Here is a 19,540-nt window from a genome sequence, read left to right as displayed (position 1 = left end):
GCAAGGATTTCTTTGTTGGGCCCCGCTGCCTCCGCTAGCAGGGCTTGCTGCTGGGAACAGACGAAATTGACCCCATCGTGGATCCTCAGAGACAAGGACTAGCGAGACTACGGTGAAGATTGGGCTGATGTCACCGTCTTTTGGGCGATTTCCATTTGCAGGAGCATAAATTTTTTGCGAATGTTGACTGGTTCGTCTTGTGTTTGAGACTGAGTGTGCTGAGGACAGGCTTGGCTATTTGTATCGTGGAGATGAGATTGGCGGTCTGGCGCATTCTATTCTTCTGGCATGAGGAACCATATCAGGACAGATATAATCACTGATTAAATCCGGGTTTATTTACTGTGATGTATTCTTTTCTTTTTTCTGCTTGCCGCATTGACGGATTATTCCAGCAGACATCATATTTGCGACAGCTGTTTCAGAGAACATTTCGAATGAGATATGGATCGAGTACAGGGACCTGTGGGTTGGCAAAATGCCCAGTGCTGGTAGCTTGATGCATGCATTGAAGAAACATGGAGGTCTAAGCTGCATACATGGTAAGGTCTTTCATGCTCTGAGCCAGCCGCATATAAATCGTTGACTTGATACTTCGTGCACCGCAGCGAATCATCATGTTCGAGATGTCGCTAAAGCGTCAAGTGCCATGTTGCACAAACAGCTGCTGACAGAGACAGTCAAGTAGTCAAGTACACATATCAGCTTACGATTTCAAGTGTTTGCAACTTTGGCATATCGCGACGCCTCATGCATAAACTCACACTCCATTTATCCCCGCTTGCATAGCCTGCCTCGCCTTTACTTGCAGGTCTCATCCAGTTTCACATGTTTGTCGCCTCATCACCATCACACACCTGTGGCTTAGCCTTCAAATCTAAATAGTACGACGCAAAGTGCTGTGCCGTCAAGGTTCAATGTTCGGGATGCAGAAACATTACCGGCTGCCTCAATTCCTTGGTTGCCCAAGCTAGGGAACGAGATGGCGTATATCAGGGTCGAGACAGACTGGTGGCACCACCTGGGTTTGGGTTTGCGCAAAAGGTGACGCCGTCGAAGGCCATCAGCCACTTTACGCTCTTTGATGACGTCGCGATTTGCCCCGCTCACTCACTCTTGATTCGACTCTCAACCAGCATGAGCATGAGCAAGCTCGACTCTTCCCTTGCCAACAACGCCTTATTATATCAAGTTTCGCAATCATCCTGAAACCCTGTATCCCTTTTCCATCGTCAACGGTCTATTATCATCACTTCAGAACTTACACACATACATTCATCTTAAATAACTTACCCCTCTCCATCAACACAAGCTCCCCATCACTTTCACAAGCTTCGCAACTTCATCACAGCGGGGTAACTATGGCTGCCGCAACAGTCCACGTCAAAAACATCGCTCCTGCGACCAGCGATGAGGAGGTCAAGAACTTTTTCAGCTTCTGGTAAGCTAGCTTCCTAAAAGAAATGTCTCCGAAAAGTGAAGACACAATTGTGACATGGCCCGCTAACACCCCATCACAGTGGCAAGATTGCCGACTTCAAAGTCACGACCGAAGGCGACTCCAAATCCGCAGACGTCACCTTCGAAAAGGAAACGGCCATGAAGACAGCTCTTCTCCTCAACAACACCCAACTTGGTCCGAACCACATCTCCGTCAGCAGTTCCAGCGCAGCCACCGACGACGACGGCCAGCACGACGCCAAGGTCGAGCGCGACTCGGACGAGATCACGCAGGAGGAGAAGCCCCGCGCTCGTATCCTTGCCGAGTATCTCGCCCACGGCTATGTCGTCGGTGACGCTGCCATCGAGCGCGCCATCGAACTCGATACCAAGCACAACGTCTCCAACCGCTTCCTAAAGACTATTCAGGGCATCGATCAGAAGTATCATGCTACCGATCGCGCCAAGGCCGCTGACACCAGCTACGGCATCTCCCAGCGTGCCAACTCTTTCCTCACTGGCATTGGGTCGTACTTTGAGAAGGCCAGCAACAACCCTACCGGCAAGAAGATTGCCAAGTTCTACACAGATGGCTCGCGCCAGGTGCAGGATATTCATGCCGAGGCCAGACGTCTTGCCGATTTGAAGAAGCAGGAACACGGCGGAAGCGCTTACAAGGCCGCTGGACTGGAGAGGGTGTTTGGTAAGGAGGCGCCTAAGGATTCGACCCCCGCCTCGGCGCCGACTGCCAGTGCGAGTGCTACCTCTGGAGGTGCTATTGGTACGGCTACCCCTGCTGCTGCGGCTCCCACCGAGGCTATTCCCGCTGCAAAGTCTGTAGAGGAAAAGACCAGCTAGAGGGGATGGTGGATGGATTGAGTCAAAGAACTAGTTTGAAGACGGACCATGGGAATTGGTGTTGTATACAAACACTACATTGTGACGAGTTATATGAACGACCTGAACTTTGTAGTCTCGGCATATACAATTTACTGTCGCGACTGGTCTTGAAGTAATATCCTAAGCAATTTTTCGCCATTTATTGTGTTTTGTTCTGTCCCTATAGCTACATCGTAGTGTTGTGAATAATTTCCTACTTTACTTTTGAGTGTGAGCACCGACTGGGTTCCCCGTCTCTTTCGAAAACTTCTCATCGAGATGGTCATCCAATGGACCTTTGGGGTTCGATGAAAGGCCCTAGAAATGGTCAGTATTCAATATTCTAGAATCTAACTGACAGGGGTAGCAGCAATAGCGCCATACCTTTAGTTCAGACTTCATCGATTCGCCCTTGTTGCCAACCTCTTTTGTGCCGAATCCCTCAGCAGGCGGGTCATGCAACTGTTTGCCAGTTTGGCGCTCGGGGGGTGGTGACTCTCTTCCCTCAGGCATGATGAAGTGGTTCGAAGTTCTTATATTTTTGATCTACTAGTGATTGTTGGATTCAGCTAGGATTTCTGGGCTGAGTTTACATGGGGGCCAGTAGCCGTTTTATATGCTGTGTAATCTACACTTCATGTCTATGCCGTCATAAATCTCCGTTTTACATCATATCAGGAACCTTGCTGTTGGGTTTGGCCAGGAGTGTGCGAGTATCTGTGTATACGTCAAGATGACGGGTATATGGTAGCCACAGCGGTTGATGGATACCATCTAGAAACTGTGGAGCTATGGATAACGCCACCGGGGCATTCTAACGGGTGTGATGCGGATGAGCTTGCACAGCTGATGCATGTTGTCAGGCTGTGGTCTTGGACAGACAGCCTGTGGTTGATTCGCTTTACGCGTTCCTGTACTTGCCCTGGGATCTGCCTCTGCTGGCTTGCCACCCGGATCACCAGGGTCGTGGAGGTTGACCCTGCGGCCGGTGCAGAAATGGGGAGTTTCCCTTTGCCTTGTAATTTCCCGTCCATGGCCGCAGCATGACTTCTTTTTCTCGGTGTTCAGATTTGCAGGGCACCATGGTGGTGTTCTGAGAGTAAATTGCCGGCTTCGTCGAACAAGACGATACAGTGGCGTTTGGTATCTAGCAAGGTGGTCAGCAAAGTGACCAAAGAGACGCGGGTATAGGTTGATGGCTACGCGTTGTTTCATGAAGCTGGTTATAGCATAACGGACATTATGGCAGGTCTAATGAGGTTTTATGCCAGCCCTGGTCGTGATGTTCACATCGTGGTCTCGGGATGGAGCTAGCAGCCCTGCGGGATCGTTGATGGCTCAGTCAACTACCGAACTGGGCGACGTGGCTGTCAAGTGTGAGGGGGCAAGGTTAGAAGCGATGGACCCCGCTTGGACTTGAGAAACGATGAATGGTGGATGGTGGATGGAAGGGAGAGGGTGGAATGAGTGTGCCTGGCCCCTCATCAAGCCCAGTCAATGCTTTGTTGTCGCGCGACAGCTTTGAAGAAGTTGAGTGAATGTCGGCGGCCAAAAAGTCAAAGAGGATGACTAGCTTCCAGATGTCATGTAGAGTCTCAACTTGAATGGTCAAACCAGCAACTTTAGCCAGCAGGAGCTGCACCAGACTGCGCCTGCCCCACTTGGAGCACTCAAACGCAGCGTCACATTGACTTTCCTTTGTCCTTGTGCTCGTTCGATTCGCCCGATTCTGACACACGACGCAGCCAACATTGAACCCACCAACCCAAGCCGTGCCTCTCCCTGAAATATACATACGTTTGCTTTCTTTTTGCTCCTTCTTCTCCTTCTTGCTCATGCTTGTCGATTTTCTGCAGCCCGCCGAGACGCGATAGGTAAAGACGTCAAGTTCACGAGATCGCCGGTGTCGTCCCCCCTCCTCCTCTTGCTCCAGGGTTGGGCTTCAAGCTCGCCTCAAGCCATGCCCGACCTCAACTCAGTCCCTCCATCGCCGCATTCTCTCGCTCTCTCGCGTCGACAGTCTTCACATCAAATGGCTCCGCCTCCAAATCCCGCCGCTTCGTCGTCGCAGTCCTCGTCCATCAACATTCTGCCCTCGAATCAGAATGCCGTGAACCATGGTCATAGCAACAGCAACAGTCACAGCCATAGTCGGGCTACGAGCTTGAGCCAACCTGGCCCTCATGTCGCCTCGTCGTCTGCGTCGCCCCAGCTGACCGCTGCCCAGCCTTTTCAAGCTCAACCGCAACCTCTAGCTGGTGATTCGGGAGTTGGGCCTGGGCCGGGCCCATTGAGGCATCCTCGTCCATTGACCACCTCCGAGTTGCACATGCAGCTCGAGAAGGAGCAGGAGGCAGTGGTATGTCTTGTCAAGCAACAGTGTGAATCTCTAGTGGAGCATACAAGTAGTCTGATACACGTTTCTGTAGGTGAACCGATTGACTCGTGAGCTTTCCCTTCTTCGAGCTGCGCAAAATGCTTCTGTTGTATCCAACACATCGTCGACGTCCGCCTCAGCCTCGACGCACGATGCCATTACCGAATCCTCTCTTCTTTCCGGCTCAGGCTTCACAATTCCCACCACTCGTCGACATCATCGTAATTCGTCGTCTGCTTCTCAAAACCATGGCTTGCAGCAACTGGCATCTTCATACGAAGCGAGACACCCCGTTCCGCGACCAACACAATCGATCCCTCTTTCTCGACAAAGCTCCCACTCCCGAATTAGCCGTACCAACTCCCCCGGACCACAGCAGAATACCTTGGATCCATCCAGTTATTTTCACAGCCAGCGAGTTCCGCACGCTTCGTCAGTTGCAATGAGTTCAGTTGCCGCAACCCCGGGCAGCGGTAGTTTTACGGACCAGATGAGTCCGGGTCTTATGCCAGCGACTATGAGATATGAAGAAACTGCATTTTATAGAAACGAACTCGAGACGGCCAAGAAGGAAAATGAAACACTAAAGAGACGCATTAGAGATTTGGAGCGAATGGTTCAGAATCGCCGAACAAGCGACGCACCCCGCCCGCGAAGCGATAGTGTTAGTACCACGGCCAGTGTGAGCGTTGCTCCATCAGGTGGCGTCAGTATCGCTGGCCCTCGCGATAGCACTATTCCCCAACGACCAGAGCGCGAACGTGGAATGACTACACAGAGCATCACGAGTACCTCTGGCAGCGTTGCTGTAGGCGTGCCGGATGATGAGGTCAAAGTGGGCGAGAGCGCCGCGAGCTCAGGCTTGGCCAGGGAACAGTCGTAGAAATGGGTGTCAATAGATGGTTTGGAAAGGTAGGGACGGGCGGGCGGGACCCCCAGGTATTAACGTAAATGGATTACGGATTAATAAGGGGAGAATGGCGTTTACGGAGAGCAAATTGGTGAAAGTGTCAGGAACCCTTGAAACGGTTCTCTGGCACGTCTTTCACAACCATTCTTGTTAATGAAAAAGTTGTAAGCAAGCGGACTGGGTTGTATTTGCTTATTTCGTTTGTATTCCCGATTCTTTATACGCTAGCTTCGCAGCTGGTGCTCTGTCTTATAGCCTTAATCTGCAATTCTATCTTGCAGCGTTTGGTTTCTCACTGCGATGACAGGCCTAGCACCTTGATGATGAATCCATATCAGACGCCAGCCCCATGTTTCATATCGTCAAACCTTTTGTCCGACTCATTACTCCCCCGTCCCTGATAGCAAAGCACCTCAACCGAAGTCTCATTCTCCCGCCGACATTTGCTCATACTCCTCGTCCATCACAATCTTGCGAGGACTACCGCTGCCGACCCTCCGAGTCTTTGCCAACGGCTCCGTCTCACTCTAATCATCGGTTTGCCGTCGTCCACGCTTCGTGGGAGTTAGTAGGGCAGGACGTTCTTCCCAAGCCATCTTTTTTCCAGTACTCCCGCTCCTAGTTGTCGCCCTCTTCATCAGTGGCTCGCTCTCACTATCGTCACTGTCGTTATCTAGCAGGGGGTTTCTTGGTGGTATCATGAGACTCATACGCTTTGCTGAGAATGTTTCACCCTTCTCGTCGCAACTATCCAGTTCGGTCTTAATCTCTGGAAACTGACCCGGCATGCGCAAAGCTCCCTTGTCTTCGCTTTTCATACTCGGAGTCTGTTTCAATAGTTGCTGAGCACTAAGTTCGAGGAGCTGGCGCATATTAACCTTGCTTTCCAAGTCATCGGATGCCTTGAACGCCGTGGCCAGCGCACAGCGAAATTTCTTGGATTCAAACTCAGCCTCTTTCAGCTTTCGGCGTAGTTCTTCCAACTCATTTGAAGCCTTCGTTTTATTTAGTGCTTCTATGTGATCCTTGGTAATGGTAAGTTGCTGGTTCAACTCTTCGATTTTTTCTTCGCAGTTCTGGAGTTTGTCGGCTTGCGTGGCGAGTTCTTTCTCCTTGTTTACAAGGGCCTTCTTGAGAGATGGTATCTTGCTTTTATATTTTTTGAGCTCGAACTCGTTGGTCTTGCATTTGTTTTTGTAGTAGGTTTCTTGGTTCATGATTGCTTTGACTTGTTCCCAGAGGGGGGTGTCTGCGCTTGGTTCTGGAGGGGGGAGTTGTAAACTGGGGATGGAGGGAAGTGAGTCGGATGAAATGGAGTGAATGCTTGGGGATAGAGGTGATGGCAGCTCTCCGCGGCGATGGAGGTCTGCTAGTAGCCCTTTGGGAGGCAGGAAATAGTTGTTGGGAGTGGAGGAAGTAAGGTGAGGGAGACAGGCTTTTGTTCTTCCGCGAGTTGGAAGGGTGGGAGTTGGGGAGCGGAAGGGGTTTGGCGTTTTCCGGCGTTTTATACTCCGAGAAGACATTCTGGTGTCAGATTGCGAAATTGGTAAATTGTGAAAAATACAAAATCTTGAATAACAAAGTCAAGGGCAGAGCAATAGCTTCATGGCACCTCGGAGGCCGAAGGAGTCAATTTTTTGAGACATGAAGCTGTGTTGATGGCGAGAGAGAGGATGAAAGGGAAGAAACCGTCGGTGATGAGATACAGGGAGCTATTTATTCTTCGTGCTGGCTTAAATGGTGGCCGGGTCTATGTGGGAGTGATGGCGGGCTGAGATGAAAGTGAGTAGGAGGTGAGAGCAACTGGCATTCATTTGTTGAGGCTTCAGTATTTTTAACTACAAAGTCGTTTAATCCTAATTACGCTTATAGCTATATGTTATTCGTATCTTCTCTTGCGAATTTGCGCAGTCGTCTTGACAACTATGTTGCTTGTATGGGCCTGAGGTTGCCATAGAACGTACTGGGTGGTCATGATGCACTTATTGTCATAGGGCGAGTTTTTGTATGTGCGGTGCTTCGTCAGGTTCTGTCTATTCTACTCGCTTGTAAAGGCCTTGGGAGTAGTGCTACGCTGCGCTCAATCCATTGTCAAGCATCATGGCATACACATCTCTCAATTCAATTCGGCTGTTTCATCTTCCATTATTGCTGCAAGCAATGCTCCCCATCACAGGCACACAAAACACATCGAAACATAAAATCCGCAATGGCGACCACAGAAACGGTCAAACTTTTATTGTTCTCTAATAACACAACGCAGAAACCAGCCATTCCAGCCCAATTACTACATTTTTTACCCCCCTTTCGATTTATGCCTTGCCATTCTCAAGATCATGATGGAAGGATCTGATAATTGAATCGGTGTCGTCAATGGCGAGAGGTCTAATGTCAGCCATTTGCTTAATCTTGGCAGTCAGAATCTTGTATTGATCGTCCGTCATCTTGAGGCCGAGTTGCTCAGAGCGAGACTTGATGGCGTTCCAGCCCTATATCACGATTAGTACCATACCACAACGATAACTTGGAACAGGGGAAGCCTACGGTAAGTCTGCTTGTAAATGAGACGTATCGATTTAATCCGAAATCTTCAGGCTTGAGAATTTCATATGTGGAGGGGTTGTTCAAGATGGCCTGCTTGCAGTTAGTCGATGGTGAGGCGCAGCGGATCGCGACAGGTGTGTACCTTGGCGTGAATGCCGGCCTTGTGGGTAAAGGCGCAGAAACCAGTGATGGGATTGTTGAAGGGGATGTTGATTTCGACGCTTTCGGCAACGAGGTTCTCGAGGTCCTTGAGTTGTGAGAGTTGGTAGCGCGAGCGGACGTAGTCGGGGGATGAGACGATCATTCGGGCGAGAAGTCCTCCAAGAGGCTGTGATGGTCAGCATACTGCTTTGAGGACAAATATATGAAGAGCCTGAGGTAGGAAGATCTTACCGTGATGCCATTTCGTTCTCCAATTCCGAGCACAGAGGTGTCGATGTGAGTTGCGCCAGCCTCGCTGCCAAGGGTTAGTAATCCCTAATAACATGTAAAAGCACGGTTGAAACTTACAGTGCGGCGTAAGCATTTGCAATGGCACATCCAGTATCATTATGGCTGTTCTCATGTTAGCCATCTCGGTCGGAAGCAGACAGTGACAAAACTCACAAATGGCACTCAATATCGCAATTCACAACACCGCGCAACGTGCGCACAAGCTCATACACCTGTCTGGGGGTAGCGCAACCAACTGTATCAGCGACACCGACTCGATTAACACCAATTGCGTCGACGGCTCGGTATAGTGAAAGAAGGTCGACTAGGTCGGAGCGGAACGAGTCTTCGGAGGAAAATCTGACTTCAACTCCTTGGCTGAAGGGCGAGGGTTAGCAAATGTGTCGAATTCGGTGGTGGTCATTAGCAGCGCACCTCTTGACATAGTTGATTACTTCGATGGCAGCCTTGGTAATGGCCTCCATGTCCTTGCCGTGAGAATGCTCACGAAGGAAGCTTGAAGTGCCGATGACGAGGTCGACTCCATCTACGCCTGTGGCAACTGCAGCCTTGGCGTCATCTAAATTACATCTTACATCTACACGAACAGTCAGAAGGTTGGCGTGGTGGATATAAGCGGTGGTGTGAAGAGCATACGGGTCAAAATCTTGGACTTGAGACCGAGCTTGCAGATTGTCTCGCAGTCGATTCTTGACTGCTCAGAGGCAACAGGGGAGGTGAGTTCGATGTATTCGACGCCGAAGTCTGAGAGGGCTGTGGCACTGGTGTCGTCGTTAGTTGATGGTTTTGCTATGTTATTGGTCTCGTGCCTGGCGGCGAAGTTGGAAGTGCGTACATCTTGACCTTGGTCTCTGTGTCGAAAAAGGCATTGGCAAATTGCTCTCCCTCTCTTAATGTGCTCTCAATAATCTTGAAGTTGCCGATATTCGAGAGGTAGTCCTGGACCGACTGATATGGTGCGCTCTGGCGACGAGAACGGCTGGGCGACGAGCCGTTGGAGCCATTGGTACCGTTTGTTTGGCTCATGATGTTGTGTTTGGGTTGTACAAGTAAGGAATATGGTATCGTGTGATGATTCAATGGCAAGGGTCGGCTGGCTATATGCAGAAAGGATGGCCCAAAATCGAGTCGAAGTGATATCAATGATTTTTGTTAAATTTACACAAAAGTGAACACCGCATGTGTGGGGTGCAGTGGCCGATAGAGAGGTATAAATACTCTCGTGTAAGCTTGGGGATTCAAGATGCGAGACTAGGCTAGATGTCAACACATGAGTCACCATGGGGTCTTTTCCCAGACAACACGTTTTGAGGAGAAAAGGACATGGACATGGTCATGGCCGTGGAACGGGAAGATTTGCCGTCTGGTCTAGTGGCGGGCGGCTTGATGGACGCACATGCTGTAAACCCTGTCATCTACAAACTTGACGTTTCGTTTAGCCCTCTCCTTTGAATTTTGGGCTTTTTTTTTTTTTTTTTTTTTTTTTTCTTTATTTCTTACAGCTGACGGAACGTGGAGACCCGGAGAAACAGCTCAGCGTGGCTTGTGCCGCCCGCATGCATTTATTTGATATATATCATTCGTCTGCACCTCAGATGCAACATTGTGTGGGAGGCGATTGGTGTGGAGGATAAATTTAGGTTATTCCATTATTTAACATCTGAATGGCGTCAAGGGACCGTCCGAGAGAGTGTGTGTCTGTCTCCTGCTGCTACCTTCCAGTCAACCAGTCAACCCATTTGAGACACCTTTATTCAGTGCATCACAACTTTGAGCTCAATGCGGCAATCCAAAGCAATGCCAACGTCGAAAATAGTCAATTCCGGATATAAAGTTAAATAAACCTGCACCACTTGCTCTTTCCATTTGAGTCAACTCGGTGCCGAAACGCGGCCGTCTGAATTGCAATTGAGCCAAACTTCCCCTTGTAAAGAGGGGCAAAGTGGGGTAACAGCTGTGCTAGCGAGTCCATATGTGGGGGCGAGATCTGTGACCCGCGCCTCCTGCAGTCAGATTCACACTGCGACCTCGGACCGGTCGAACGTCTTCTCGACCTTTACAAATACATCCACCTTCAGATGCTCAGCTAGCTGCCACCTCACTCAATGTCAAGACAAATGCGACATTGCTAAACCCCTGACTTGCGCGCGCGCCGTTGACCTATTCCATTGTCGGATACGACCTTGTTACGGGCCTGCTTGACCCCTTCGACTTCAGCTGCATGCCATCTTTTTCAACTGCATCGTCCCTGGCAAGTTTCTTCACGCCACGCCCTCGCCCACGAGGCTGACAGTCCAGACAAAATGGTGAGAAGCCACAGCCATACATGGCGTCGAGCTGATCCTCGGCAGTAGACTTCCCAGCGGCTGCCAAGGTCTCTCAGACATCTTGAGGCGTTTCAATCCTCGACCTCAGCGTGCTAAAGACGCCAATACATACCATTTACTTTGCGCCATTGACGCCGTGATGAAGCCTCTCATCAATTTTCCATGTACACCGCTTCTAAAAATTCTCGCACAGGCTTGAATTGAGGAATTAGTCAACACGTATATTGACTGGCCTGAAGTGTTGTTTCGTAAATGGCACTTCAGCTGAATGTGCATTGTCACTCTCGCCGCCGGACAGCTGGGAAGATGACTGAGGACGCCCGTTCCAACGCCTGGTTGATGAGGCTACTGGGTGCCGAAATCGACATTGCTCTGGCCCAGGGGTTTTCTCGTCATTTGCAAACGCCAGCCTGTCCTTTGTGAAGTCAATGCCAATGCGTGGCCCCTGCGGCAACTGCCGAAGATGTGCGTATTTTATCAACAAGTTTGAACACGCCCGCAGCCGTCAACGTCTCCAGTCCAGGGGTACGGCTGGACATGAGATGGGTGTCATAGTCACAGCCTTGTTGTGCCTTGCCATTGCATGATGTGATCAAATGCAGCCCTGTTGTATTTGAAGAGCCGCCCGACAACACGAAAGTTTCAGCGCCAGTGTCCATCACATTCGACTATCCGTCTTGATGATCTCCACGGGCCCGGTTCCAGGTCACGGCCTGAATAGAGGCCAGTGCAGTATCGGGCTTCCAGACAGGAAGGAGCCCAATTGAAACATTCAAAGCACACCTCAGCTGCCGCAGCTATTGCATGCAGGAAGTCTTCGGAACTTGCTTTCATGAATTTTTATCAATTCACACTTTACTTTGTGTCGAGAGAAGATCCTGCGGGGCAGGTCTGAATGTATAGGACATGGAATTATATGTTGACTCAGTCAGCCAGATGGTCTCCGCAAGAATTAGTGTTCTTGAGATATGGAAAACGAGAGCTGCACAGGATTGTACGAGGCGTGAGCTAACGACTATAAGAATGGAGCAGTCAAGTATGGACAAGCAAACGAGTGTCACGCATCAATTGCTGCAGCAGCTGTGAATGTGTCACATCTCTCATAGGGCGATGAGGTGACAGCGAGAGCAACAATGTGCATGTCACAACATTTTGCTGAGACAACACAATACAATACAATACTCCAAGTCATCCCTGCAGAATATACTAAGCACATGAGGCTACAATGCGGAATAGATGACTCGTTGCACCACTTGTAACATGGTGCCGACAAGGGCAGCTCGCACGGGAAGTCCCACGAATCATCATCGTGTTGCTCGCTTTCCGAGATGCCAACCCATGGCAACGCAATTTAATAAAATGACACCTGCAATTGTATTCACATTGAATACATGACAGTTTTCTCCACACGACACCTTTCCAAGTTGTTTCGCCGAGCAATCAACACTACACATGTATCCATTGGCCCATCCGCTTCTCCACTTGTCCATCCCATCCACATCCACCAAAGTGATGTCACATCCCACGATGCACAATGCCGCATAATCTTGGTCGATCCGACACTCTGCCGAATCCATCCACACGAACACCAACCCTACCCTCTTGCATTCCCAGCGCATTTTGGCGTTCAGTTGTTACTCTTTGAAAAAGTTTATGTTGCAACCATGGCGTCTGGGAATCCGTCTTTGCTGGCGGCGAAGCTCAAGGTGCGGGCAAAACCACGAAACCAGAAGCAACCATTGACCTCTCGGGGAAAACAAGCTAACGCCTCCTTCACAATTCTTAGCTTGCAAATGGCTCCCTCATACCCCAAATCCAGCTGGGATTGTACATGATGTCCGGCCGGGAAGCGGCCCGTGCTGTGAAGTGTGGTCTGGAAATTGGCTACCGCGGCTTTGACAGCGCCCAAATGTACCATAATGAGCGGGAGGCGGGCAATGCCATCAGCACGTTTCTGTCTGGCCCGGATAACACGGCTAATCTGACGCGGGAGGATGTGTTTTACACGTCGAAATTGAGTTCCAACAGCACCTACTACGACACTATTAGGCGGTCGATCAAAAAGTCTGTCGAGATTAGTGGCCTAGGGTACATAGATCTGTTTCTGCTGCATAGTCCGTATGGGGGTAGGGAAGCTCGTCTGACGAGCTGGAAGGCTCTTGAGGATGCTGTCGATGACGGTGAAGTGAGGATGATTGGTGTTAGCAACTTTGGCGTTGGGCATGTGAGTGTCAATGTTGTTTCGGATGTGGTCAATCGCTACTAACGTGTTTGTCAGATTGAGGAATTGATGGCTTCGAGCCCTCGTATAAAACCGGTCGTTAACCAAATCGAGGTTCATCCATTTAATACTCAAATCGCGATTCGCGAAACATGTGCCAAGCATGGCATTGCTGTGCAAGCTTATGCCCCGTTGGCACGAGCTCTTAGGATGACGCATCCGACTATTGTTGAATTAGCCGGGAAATATAGATGTACAGCTGCGCAATTGCTTGTCAAGTACGTGCATGACAAACTTTATACTAATGCAAATGGGAATTGGGCTTTACTAACTGTCTTTTGTAGATGGGGCCTACAGCATGGCATGATCACGTTGCCAAAGAGCATCCGCAAAGAGCGAATGATGGAGAATGCAGACGTGGCCAACTTTGAAATATCAGCGGACGACATGGCTACTATGGATGGCTTGGATGAGAAGTTGGTTACAGATTGGTACGGTCCTGTTGCTCTTATCAACACCATAACCCATACTAACAATTTATACAGGGATCCCACCGATGCTGCGTAAACCAAACCGCATAAACACGAAATACTTGTGGCTTTACAACCACCGCATAGCATTGGACACCGAAACGGAAAAGTAATCACATAGACTGCCTATTTCGAAACCTACTACAATTTAATATACTTCATCAAGGCAAAGCATCATTCAGACGACCCTTAAGGCTGGAATCGGAACCTCGGGTCCTTCGTGTTGGAAACACCTTCAGTAGAGTAATAGCCCGTTCGGTCCGCATCGGCTCGTTTATCACGGCGTCTGTTTTCCCACCTCATCCACAGGGAGTACCCCAACGTAGTCGCGATAACCACTGCGCTCATCGAGATATTGGTCCTGATGCTGGTGATGTATCGCGGCGCCTCCTTTTGCTGGTAAATGTTGCTGGACACTAAACCGCCACAGTTGCCGATGGAAGTGTAGAGACCGCTCATCATGGCGCGTGCGTTCAAGTTGGGAATATTTGTTACCGTCCATGTTGAACCTATAATATCGGTAGGGTATGCCTGCTTCATTGTCAACGATTGATGGTCCCAGGGTCCTGAGGAATGACTTACACCAATGGTACATAGAAACATGGCAAAGTAAAGAACTGAAGTGTTGGTCGTGGCAACAGTTCCCAAGAGGATGTACCCAATCAGACTAATCACCGTAGATGTCGTGATGTGAAAGCCACGCTCTCGGAAGTAATCTGAGCTCTTGCACCATGCCACCAGGCAAACTGCACCTGTAAGGGCCGGAGCAACAGTGTACTGCCCGTCTTGTCAGCTTACACGCCCCATTTCGGAGTTATGGCGTATTATCTTTCTTACCAAATTTGTTTTGACGACGCTATAGTTCAATCTCTTGACCACCATGGCCAAGAAGTTTGCATTCGATGTAAGCACAATGCCAGACACAAACGCCACAAAGATACGAATGTATCCGTGTGGGGTGTAAAACTCCCCAAAGGCTTCTTTCCATTTAAACGGTGTTTGGAGGTTAGCCACAGAGTCCTGGATAAGACGCAATCTTGCCACTTCTTTCTCCTGGTCGTTCAGGAACCAAGCTTGATCTGTTCCGGAGGGAAGAGCAATGTAGAGTAACGTAGCCCAAAGCATGGTTAGGCCGCCTTCTAGGAAGAAAAGATACGCCCAGTGCGGATATGGACCGCCGGTGATGTGAAACATGCCGTATGCTAAGAGGCCGCCAAAGGCAGAGGAAGCGACCAATGCTGCGTAGAAGATGCCGATTCTGGTGGCTAGTTCTTTGCGGGTATACCAGATTGAGAGGTAATATATCACACTGTGAGTTACCAAGTTAGCTGAGGTGAGGAATTGAGATGCTCGCAAGATACATACGAGGCTAGAAATCCAGATTCAAAAGCTCCGACAAAGACTCGGCAAATGACCAGGTCTCTAAAGTTCCTTGCGAATCCGCTGGCGAGCGAAGCAGATCCAAACACAAGCAGCATGGTGGGTATAGTCCATCGAGCACCCAGCAATCTGGTGAGCATTGTCACAGCCGGGCCGAGAACAATGAATGGAATTTGGTAGTAAGTCAAGATTTGGTTGAATTGGTTCCCCTGGAGGTGTAGGTCGTCCTCCAATCCTGCGGTGTGTGCATTGGATACATTGCTTCGGTCTAGGGAACTACAAAGGGTTAAGCATATGTAACTCACGTTGAATATAGCAGGAAGATAAACTCACTTGAGAAGATACGCGACAGTAAGAAGGGGCAATAGAATCAGGTCTGCTTTGAGCTTCAGCTTCTTGGCAACTTTGGGGTCAAAATCAATAGCAGCGGTCTGAGTGTCTGTGAAGCACTTCTCCAACTCGCCCTCATCTTCCCTCACATCTTGAACCTTCCCATCGTTTCCCGCTGGTACGCGATCCATAGTAAAGAAGGATTGTCAAAAGTGGATTTACCTAGCTAAAGATGCAAACACAACTCAGGTGTGACCAACAATCCGACTTCCAACGTCTTATTATACACGCAATGTAACCCAGCCTGGGGAACTCAACTCCGTCTTACTTCCCCAGGTTTATCAAGATGATCCCCGCACGTCAACTTATCTGCCCCATAGCAAAGCAAGTATCGGAGATATAAACGTCCCTAATAATTGGACACATTCAGCTTGGGGGAGATATTTTGCGGGGTCGGCTATCCCGACAATTTTGCCGGATGATAAAAGCTCAATCGGTGGAGTCAGAACTGTCATAACTAAGACTCCTCCCGACGTTGCCGATTCTTCATCCGACACTTTCAAAGAGGTTCATGCACCATATTGTTGGATCGTAATGGATGAGATCAACTTGCATCGACGTCGCAGGACTCCACAGGCCTGCATAACTTGGTATGGTAACACCCAGTTGACTTGACAAAATATTGGCGATATGAGCGCATCGCTAACTGTGGTTCTTCTCACGGTTGTTTAGTCGACGGAGGAAGACGAAATGCGATGGTGTTCGTCCAAGATGTCGCCATTGCACATCGCGCGGAATATACTGCGCATGGCCAAGTCCTATTGTTGAATCACTAGGACAGTCAGAAGAAAACGGATCAGATAAGGCATTCAATACGTTGCCGTTGTCGTCTGACAGTGTATTGGCAACAGTTCGGCTGCCCGACCAAAAGGTGATGAGAGCTTGTTTTGACATATTCTTTGAGCGTCATTTATCAAACACGTTTTGCTGTTTTCTCTATCGTCCGGACTTGGAAACTCATTCAGCAGAGGCACCATTTTTGTCCACGGCAATCATTTGTCTTTGTGCGAGATACCTGTCGCGTGACGAAGCAAAGGAATACTTTGGATTGGCAAATGGCACAGAGGCAAGTCGCTTGTATAGTCCCATTGCCAGATCTTTAGCTCGATCGACACTAGATGAGCCTAGTGGTGAGTTGATTCCGTAGCCCAAGTTTCATGCATAGCTGCTGATATGGCCGTAGTACAAAACATTCAGGGGAATCTCGTCTTGGCACTCGCAGAGTTCTTTGATAATGAAGGTTCCAGTCACTGGATGTATGCCGGGACTGCCATTAGAATGGCCCAAATCATGAGGCTAAACAAGGAATACCACCAAATTCACTCCTTGAAAGACCAGGAGATCCGTCGCCGGACCTTTTGGGCGTGCGTCTTCATGGACAAGCTGCTGGCGTATTTCCTCACAAAGCCAATCACCATATTCGGAGCTAATGTAGCTACCTCCCTACCTGGAACAGACGCATCAATTGCATATCAAGAACCGACTAGAGGATTGACCTTGCAGTCAATCGGATCCTTTGCCGGATTTCCCTCAGAGATAGGTGTACTCCCGTACCTGGTGAAAACGGTCTGGCACTGGGGTGATGTATCAGATCTGAATGCTTGCAATCATCGGTTCACTGATACCATAGCACCAACAGACCCTGCCAGTCCGTTTAGCCAGCGACATGAGAATATGAAGTTGTGGACTCTTTCGTTGCCTCAAAGCCTTCAGTGGTCTGACCATAACTATGCAAACCATTCTAGTTTAGGCCACGGGAAGGAGTTCATTGCCATGCATTTTCTGATTCGAAGTGCCTTCTGCATAGCACATCAGTCATACTTGCCACAGCTGGATGGGTCGTCGATCCTCGTTGATATCGTGGATGCCGCAGGATGGTCTCTTTTGCATAGAGACTCCGAACTTGTAGATGTGTGTGTCACAAACGCACTGGCAACCGCCGAAATGGCCACAACGTTAATGGAACATGGTCCAAAGGCTCGTTCGGACCTCGAATCAGTCTGGGTAGCAGCCTCGCTCTTCATCGTATCAAATACATTACTTTGGATTCAACACTCCAATGACCCGCAATACGGCAATGCCAAACTCATCAACGAAGCGGAAAGGGGCTTTGAAACAATTCTGCAAATCATGTCCTTATGGGAAGGTCATTGGCCTGCCGTCAGTCAGTGGCTTCATACTCTGCGAGCCATGCGGGCCATGTATCGGGCAGCATATCTCGGAGAAGTCGACCAGTCTCTCGTTACGGAACCGGCAGTCCCGTCCTCAAGCCCGGAGTCGTCAAAATTTCGGCCACGGCCTGGCGATGGCTTCATCTCCTTGCATGCAATTCCTACCCTGGCTGAGTCCCTTCGGTTCCTGGCGAGCGATACCTCCGTCGAGCCGAAGAGGCTTCAGACGGTGTGGATGCAGTTTGCAACGGGTTGGCCCCATGATTTTGCTAATGCTAATTTGGATGGAACTCTGCAAAGCTAATGCGGTTTATTGCAGCAGTCTGCATCTGTAAGTTTCTGTAAGTTTGTGGGGTTGATATGCGGGGAGCCGATGGTATATCGGCTCATCCGACCCTCGGCGTCAGGCTCTGAAAGTAATGAGAGATCTCCGCAGCCGGAGTTTAAAGTGTCTATTTTAATGGATAAATTCAAGTTGGAATTACTTTTACCGATCGTATAGCTTCTTGGTTGCATGAATTGTGATTGTTATCGCACAACTTGAACGACTTGGACTGAATTATCACCAACAGACTCAAGCATGGCTGGAGACGCAGGCGACATGGTTGCTAGGCCCAAGCAGCCGCAGTATCCAAATCCCATTCACCCAACTTTCATGGATCGTTTGGATGCAGACTTCATAGAGTACTACAACCAGTACATTGCTGTCAAACCAGCTACTCACGGAATTACCATCGAGGACATCCGCGCCACGCCCAAGAAGTTCGCCGCACCATGGTACAATGACTTTACTTACGAGCCATTCGTCAATGACATGCAGGTTTCTGCTGATGATGGGCACAAATTCACCGTGAGGTGCTACACGCCTGATTCGCGGACCTCTCCGTTTGGAAATGGCCCATACCCAGTTTACATCAACTTCCACGGTACGTGAAAGGCTATACTACAGAACATGCGTAAGACATCTGACACTATTTAGGCGGTGGTTACACCTTTGGTGACCTTACGGGTGATGCAGAGCTTTGCATGCTCATAAGAAATAGGGTTGGAATGACCGTAATCGATGTTGACTATCGACTTACTCCTGGTATATTCTCCTGAACATTCTACCACCAGAAACATACTAACATTCTACAGAGAATACATTTCTCCGAGGCCACGACGATGCTTGGGCGGCTATTCGTTGGGTAACATATTTCCAAACACCTCGCAAAGTATAACACGTTCTAACGGGAAACAGGTTCACAACAATGCCAGCCAGCTCAATGTTCGACCAGACTCCATCTCAATCGGGGGCATTTCAGCCGGCGGACACATCAGCGCCGTATGCCAACAACTTGCTCGTGATTCCAACCTTCCTCTAAAACTAGGTACGACTTCCTCCACGCTGCAACTTATCATTTCCTAACTCAATTCACCTCTTCAGCAATCCTGGCCGTCCCCGCAACCACCTCCCATATCGGAATACAAAAACCCTCCGATTGCCCGTACCCATCATTCCAAGAGAACGAACTAGCCCCCTGCCTCGACTGGAAACGCATGAAGTATTTCATGGACTACGCACAGCCCAAGACCGACGCAGCGAGAGCCGAGTTCGAAAAGAGACCCCAGTTCTTCAAGTCGCCCATCGACGGTAACCTCAGCGGCGTTTGTGATACGTTTATCGCTACGGCTGAGCGGGATCCTTTGCGTGATGAAGGCGAGGCGTATGGCCAGAAGCTGATTCAGGCGGGTGCCAGAGTTGCTACTAGACGGTACACGGGCGTGCCGCATCCGTTTATGCATATGCTGGTTGTCAAGAAGGCGCAGATGTATATGGATGATATTTGTGGTGAGTTGCGTAGAGTTCATGGGGCTTAGGGGGATGGGATGGACGAGTACATAGTACCAGGGAATTACCAGGGTTAGACTGTAGCAA

General features: G+C 49.5%; 11 protein-coding genes across 11 annotated transcripts; 6 read left to right on the top strand and 5 right to left on the bottom strand.

Moving 5' to 3' along the window:
* Positions 1-917: 917 nt before the first annotated feature.
* VFPPC_18720 (hypothetical protein) lies at positions 918-1,209 on the top strand (the record flags this gene model as incomplete). The annotated part of the gene is made up of 2 exons (XM_022430289.1): positions 918-928; positions 975-1,209. 2 exons carry the CDS (start codon positions 918-920, stop codon positions 1,207-1,209), a joined length of 246 nt encoding a protein of 81 aa, XP_022285967.1.
* A 152-nt stretch (positions 1,210-1,361) lies between these two features.
* On the top strand, positions 1,362-2,298 carry VFPPC_15342 (vip1; the record flags this gene model as incomplete). Its single annotated transcript, XM_018293095.1, has 2 exons — positions 1,362-1,441; positions 1,521-2,298. 2 exons carry the CDS (start codon positions 1,362-1,364, stop codon positions 2,296-2,298), a joined length of 858 nt encoding a protein of 285 aa, XP_018149776.1.
* Positions 2,299-2,538: 240 nt separating this feature from the next.
* VFPPC_01354 (hypothetical protein) lies at positions 2,539-2,832 on the bottom strand (the record flags this gene model as incomplete). Its single annotated transcript, XM_018281197.1, has 2 exons — positions 2,539-2,637; positions 2,704-2,832. 2 exons carry the CDS (start codon positions 2,830-2,832, stop codon positions 2,539-2,541), a joined length of 228 nt encoding a protein of 75 aa, XP_018149775.1.
* An 877-nt stretch (positions 2,833-3,709) lies between these two features.
* VFPPC_18721 (hypothetical protein) lies at positions 3,710-4,156 on the bottom strand (the record flags this gene model as incomplete). Its single annotated transcript, XM_022430290.1, has 1 exon — positions 3,710-4,156. The coding sequence occupies one exon, from the start codon at positions 4,154-4,156 to the stop codon at positions 3,710-3,712; it is 447 nt and encodes a 148-aa protein (XP_022285966.1).
* Positions 4,157-4,279: 123 nt separating this feature from the next.
* Positions 4,280-5,579, top strand: VFPPC_01353 (hypothetical protein; the record flags this gene model as incomplete). The annotated part of the gene is made up of 2 exons (XM_018281196.1): positions 4,280-4,678; positions 4,749-5,579. The coding sequence occupies 2 exons, from the start codon at positions 4,280-4,282 to the stop codon at positions 5,577-5,579; spliced, it is 1,230 nt and encodes a 409-aa protein (XP_018149774.1).
* Positions 5,580-6,133: 554 nt separating this feature from the next.
* Positions 6,134-7,129, bottom strand: VFPPC_01352 (hypothetical protein; the record flags this gene model as incomplete). The annotated part of the gene is made up of 1 exon (XM_018281195.1): positions 6,134-7,129. The coding sequence occupies one exon, from the start codon at positions 7,127-7,129 to the stop codon at positions 6,134-6,136; it is 996 nt and encodes a 331-aa protein (XP_018149773.1).
* Positions 7,130-7,918: 789 nt separating this feature from the next.
* Positions 7,919-9,629, bottom strand: VFPPC_01351 (homocitrate synthase, mitochondrial precursor; the record flags this gene model as incomplete). The annotated part of the gene is made up of 9 exons (XM_018281194.1): positions 7,919-8,095; positions 8,151-8,240; positions 8,293-8,478; positions 8,544-8,607; positions 8,661-8,705; positions 8,757-8,960; positions 9,018-9,180; positions 9,240-9,364; positions 9,439-9,629. 9 exons carry the CDS (start codon positions 9,627-9,629, stop codon positions 7,919-7,921), a joined length of 1,245 nt encoding a protein of 414 aa, XP_018149772.1.
* A 2,965-nt stretch (positions 9,630-12,594) lies between these two features.
* Positions 12,595-13,718, top strand: VFPPC_01350 (aldo-keto reductase family 1 member E1; the record flags this gene model as incomplete). Its single annotated transcript, XM_018281193.1, has 5 exons — positions 12,595-12,636; positions 12,717-13,154; positions 13,209-13,429; positions 13,496-13,642; positions 13,697-13,718. The coding sequence occupies 5 exons, from the start codon at positions 12,595-12,597 to the stop codon at positions 13,716-13,718; spliced, it is 870 nt and encodes a 289-aa protein (XP_018149771.1).
* Positions 13,719-13,870: 152 nt separating this feature from the next.
* On the bottom strand, positions 13,871-15,582 carry VFPPC_01349 (retrograde regulation protein 2; the record flags this gene model as incomplete). Its single annotated transcript, XM_018281192.1, has 5 exons — positions 13,871-14,212; positions 14,264-14,458; positions 14,519-14,990; positions 15,047-15,337; positions 15,395-15,582. The coding sequence occupies 5 exons, from the start codon at positions 15,580-15,582 to the stop codon at positions 13,871-13,873; spliced, it is 1,488 nt and encodes a 495-aa protein (XP_018149770.1).
* Positions 15,583-16,624: 1,042 nt separating this feature from the next.
* VFPPC_01347 (fungal specific transcription factor domain-containing protein) lies at positions 16,625-17,926 on the top strand (the record flags this gene model as incomplete). Its single annotated transcript, XM_018281190.1, has 1 exon — positions 16,625-17,926. One exon carries the CDS (start codon positions 16,625-16,627, stop codon positions 17,924-17,926), a length of 1,302 nt encoding a protein of 433 aa, XP_018149768.1.
* A 276-nt stretch (positions 17,927-18,202) lies between these two features.
* Positions 18,203-19,482, top strand: VFPPC_15341 (triacylglycerol lipase; the record flags this gene model as incomplete). The annotated part of the gene is made up of 5 exons (XM_018293094.1): positions 18,203-18,548; positions 18,602-18,709; positions 18,760-18,809; positions 18,863-18,992; positions 19,049-19,482. The coding sequence occupies 5 exons, from the start codon at positions 18,203-18,205 to the stop codon at positions 19,480-19,482; spliced, it is 1,068 nt and encodes a 355-aa protein (XP_018149767.1).
* Between the last annotated feature and the right edge of the window lie 58 nt (positions 19,483-19,540).

Source organism: Pochonia chlamydosporia, chromosome 1, assembly GCF_001653235.2.
Source record: "Pochonia chlamydosporia 170 chromosome 1, whole genome shotgun sequence".
Lineage (NCBI taxonomy): Eukaryota > Fungi > Ascomycota > Sordariomycetes > Hypocreales > Clavicipitaceae > Pochonia > Pochonia chlamydosporia.
Note: the sequence above shows the minus strand (reverse complement) of the source record. Positions and strands in the feature narration are given on the sequence as shown.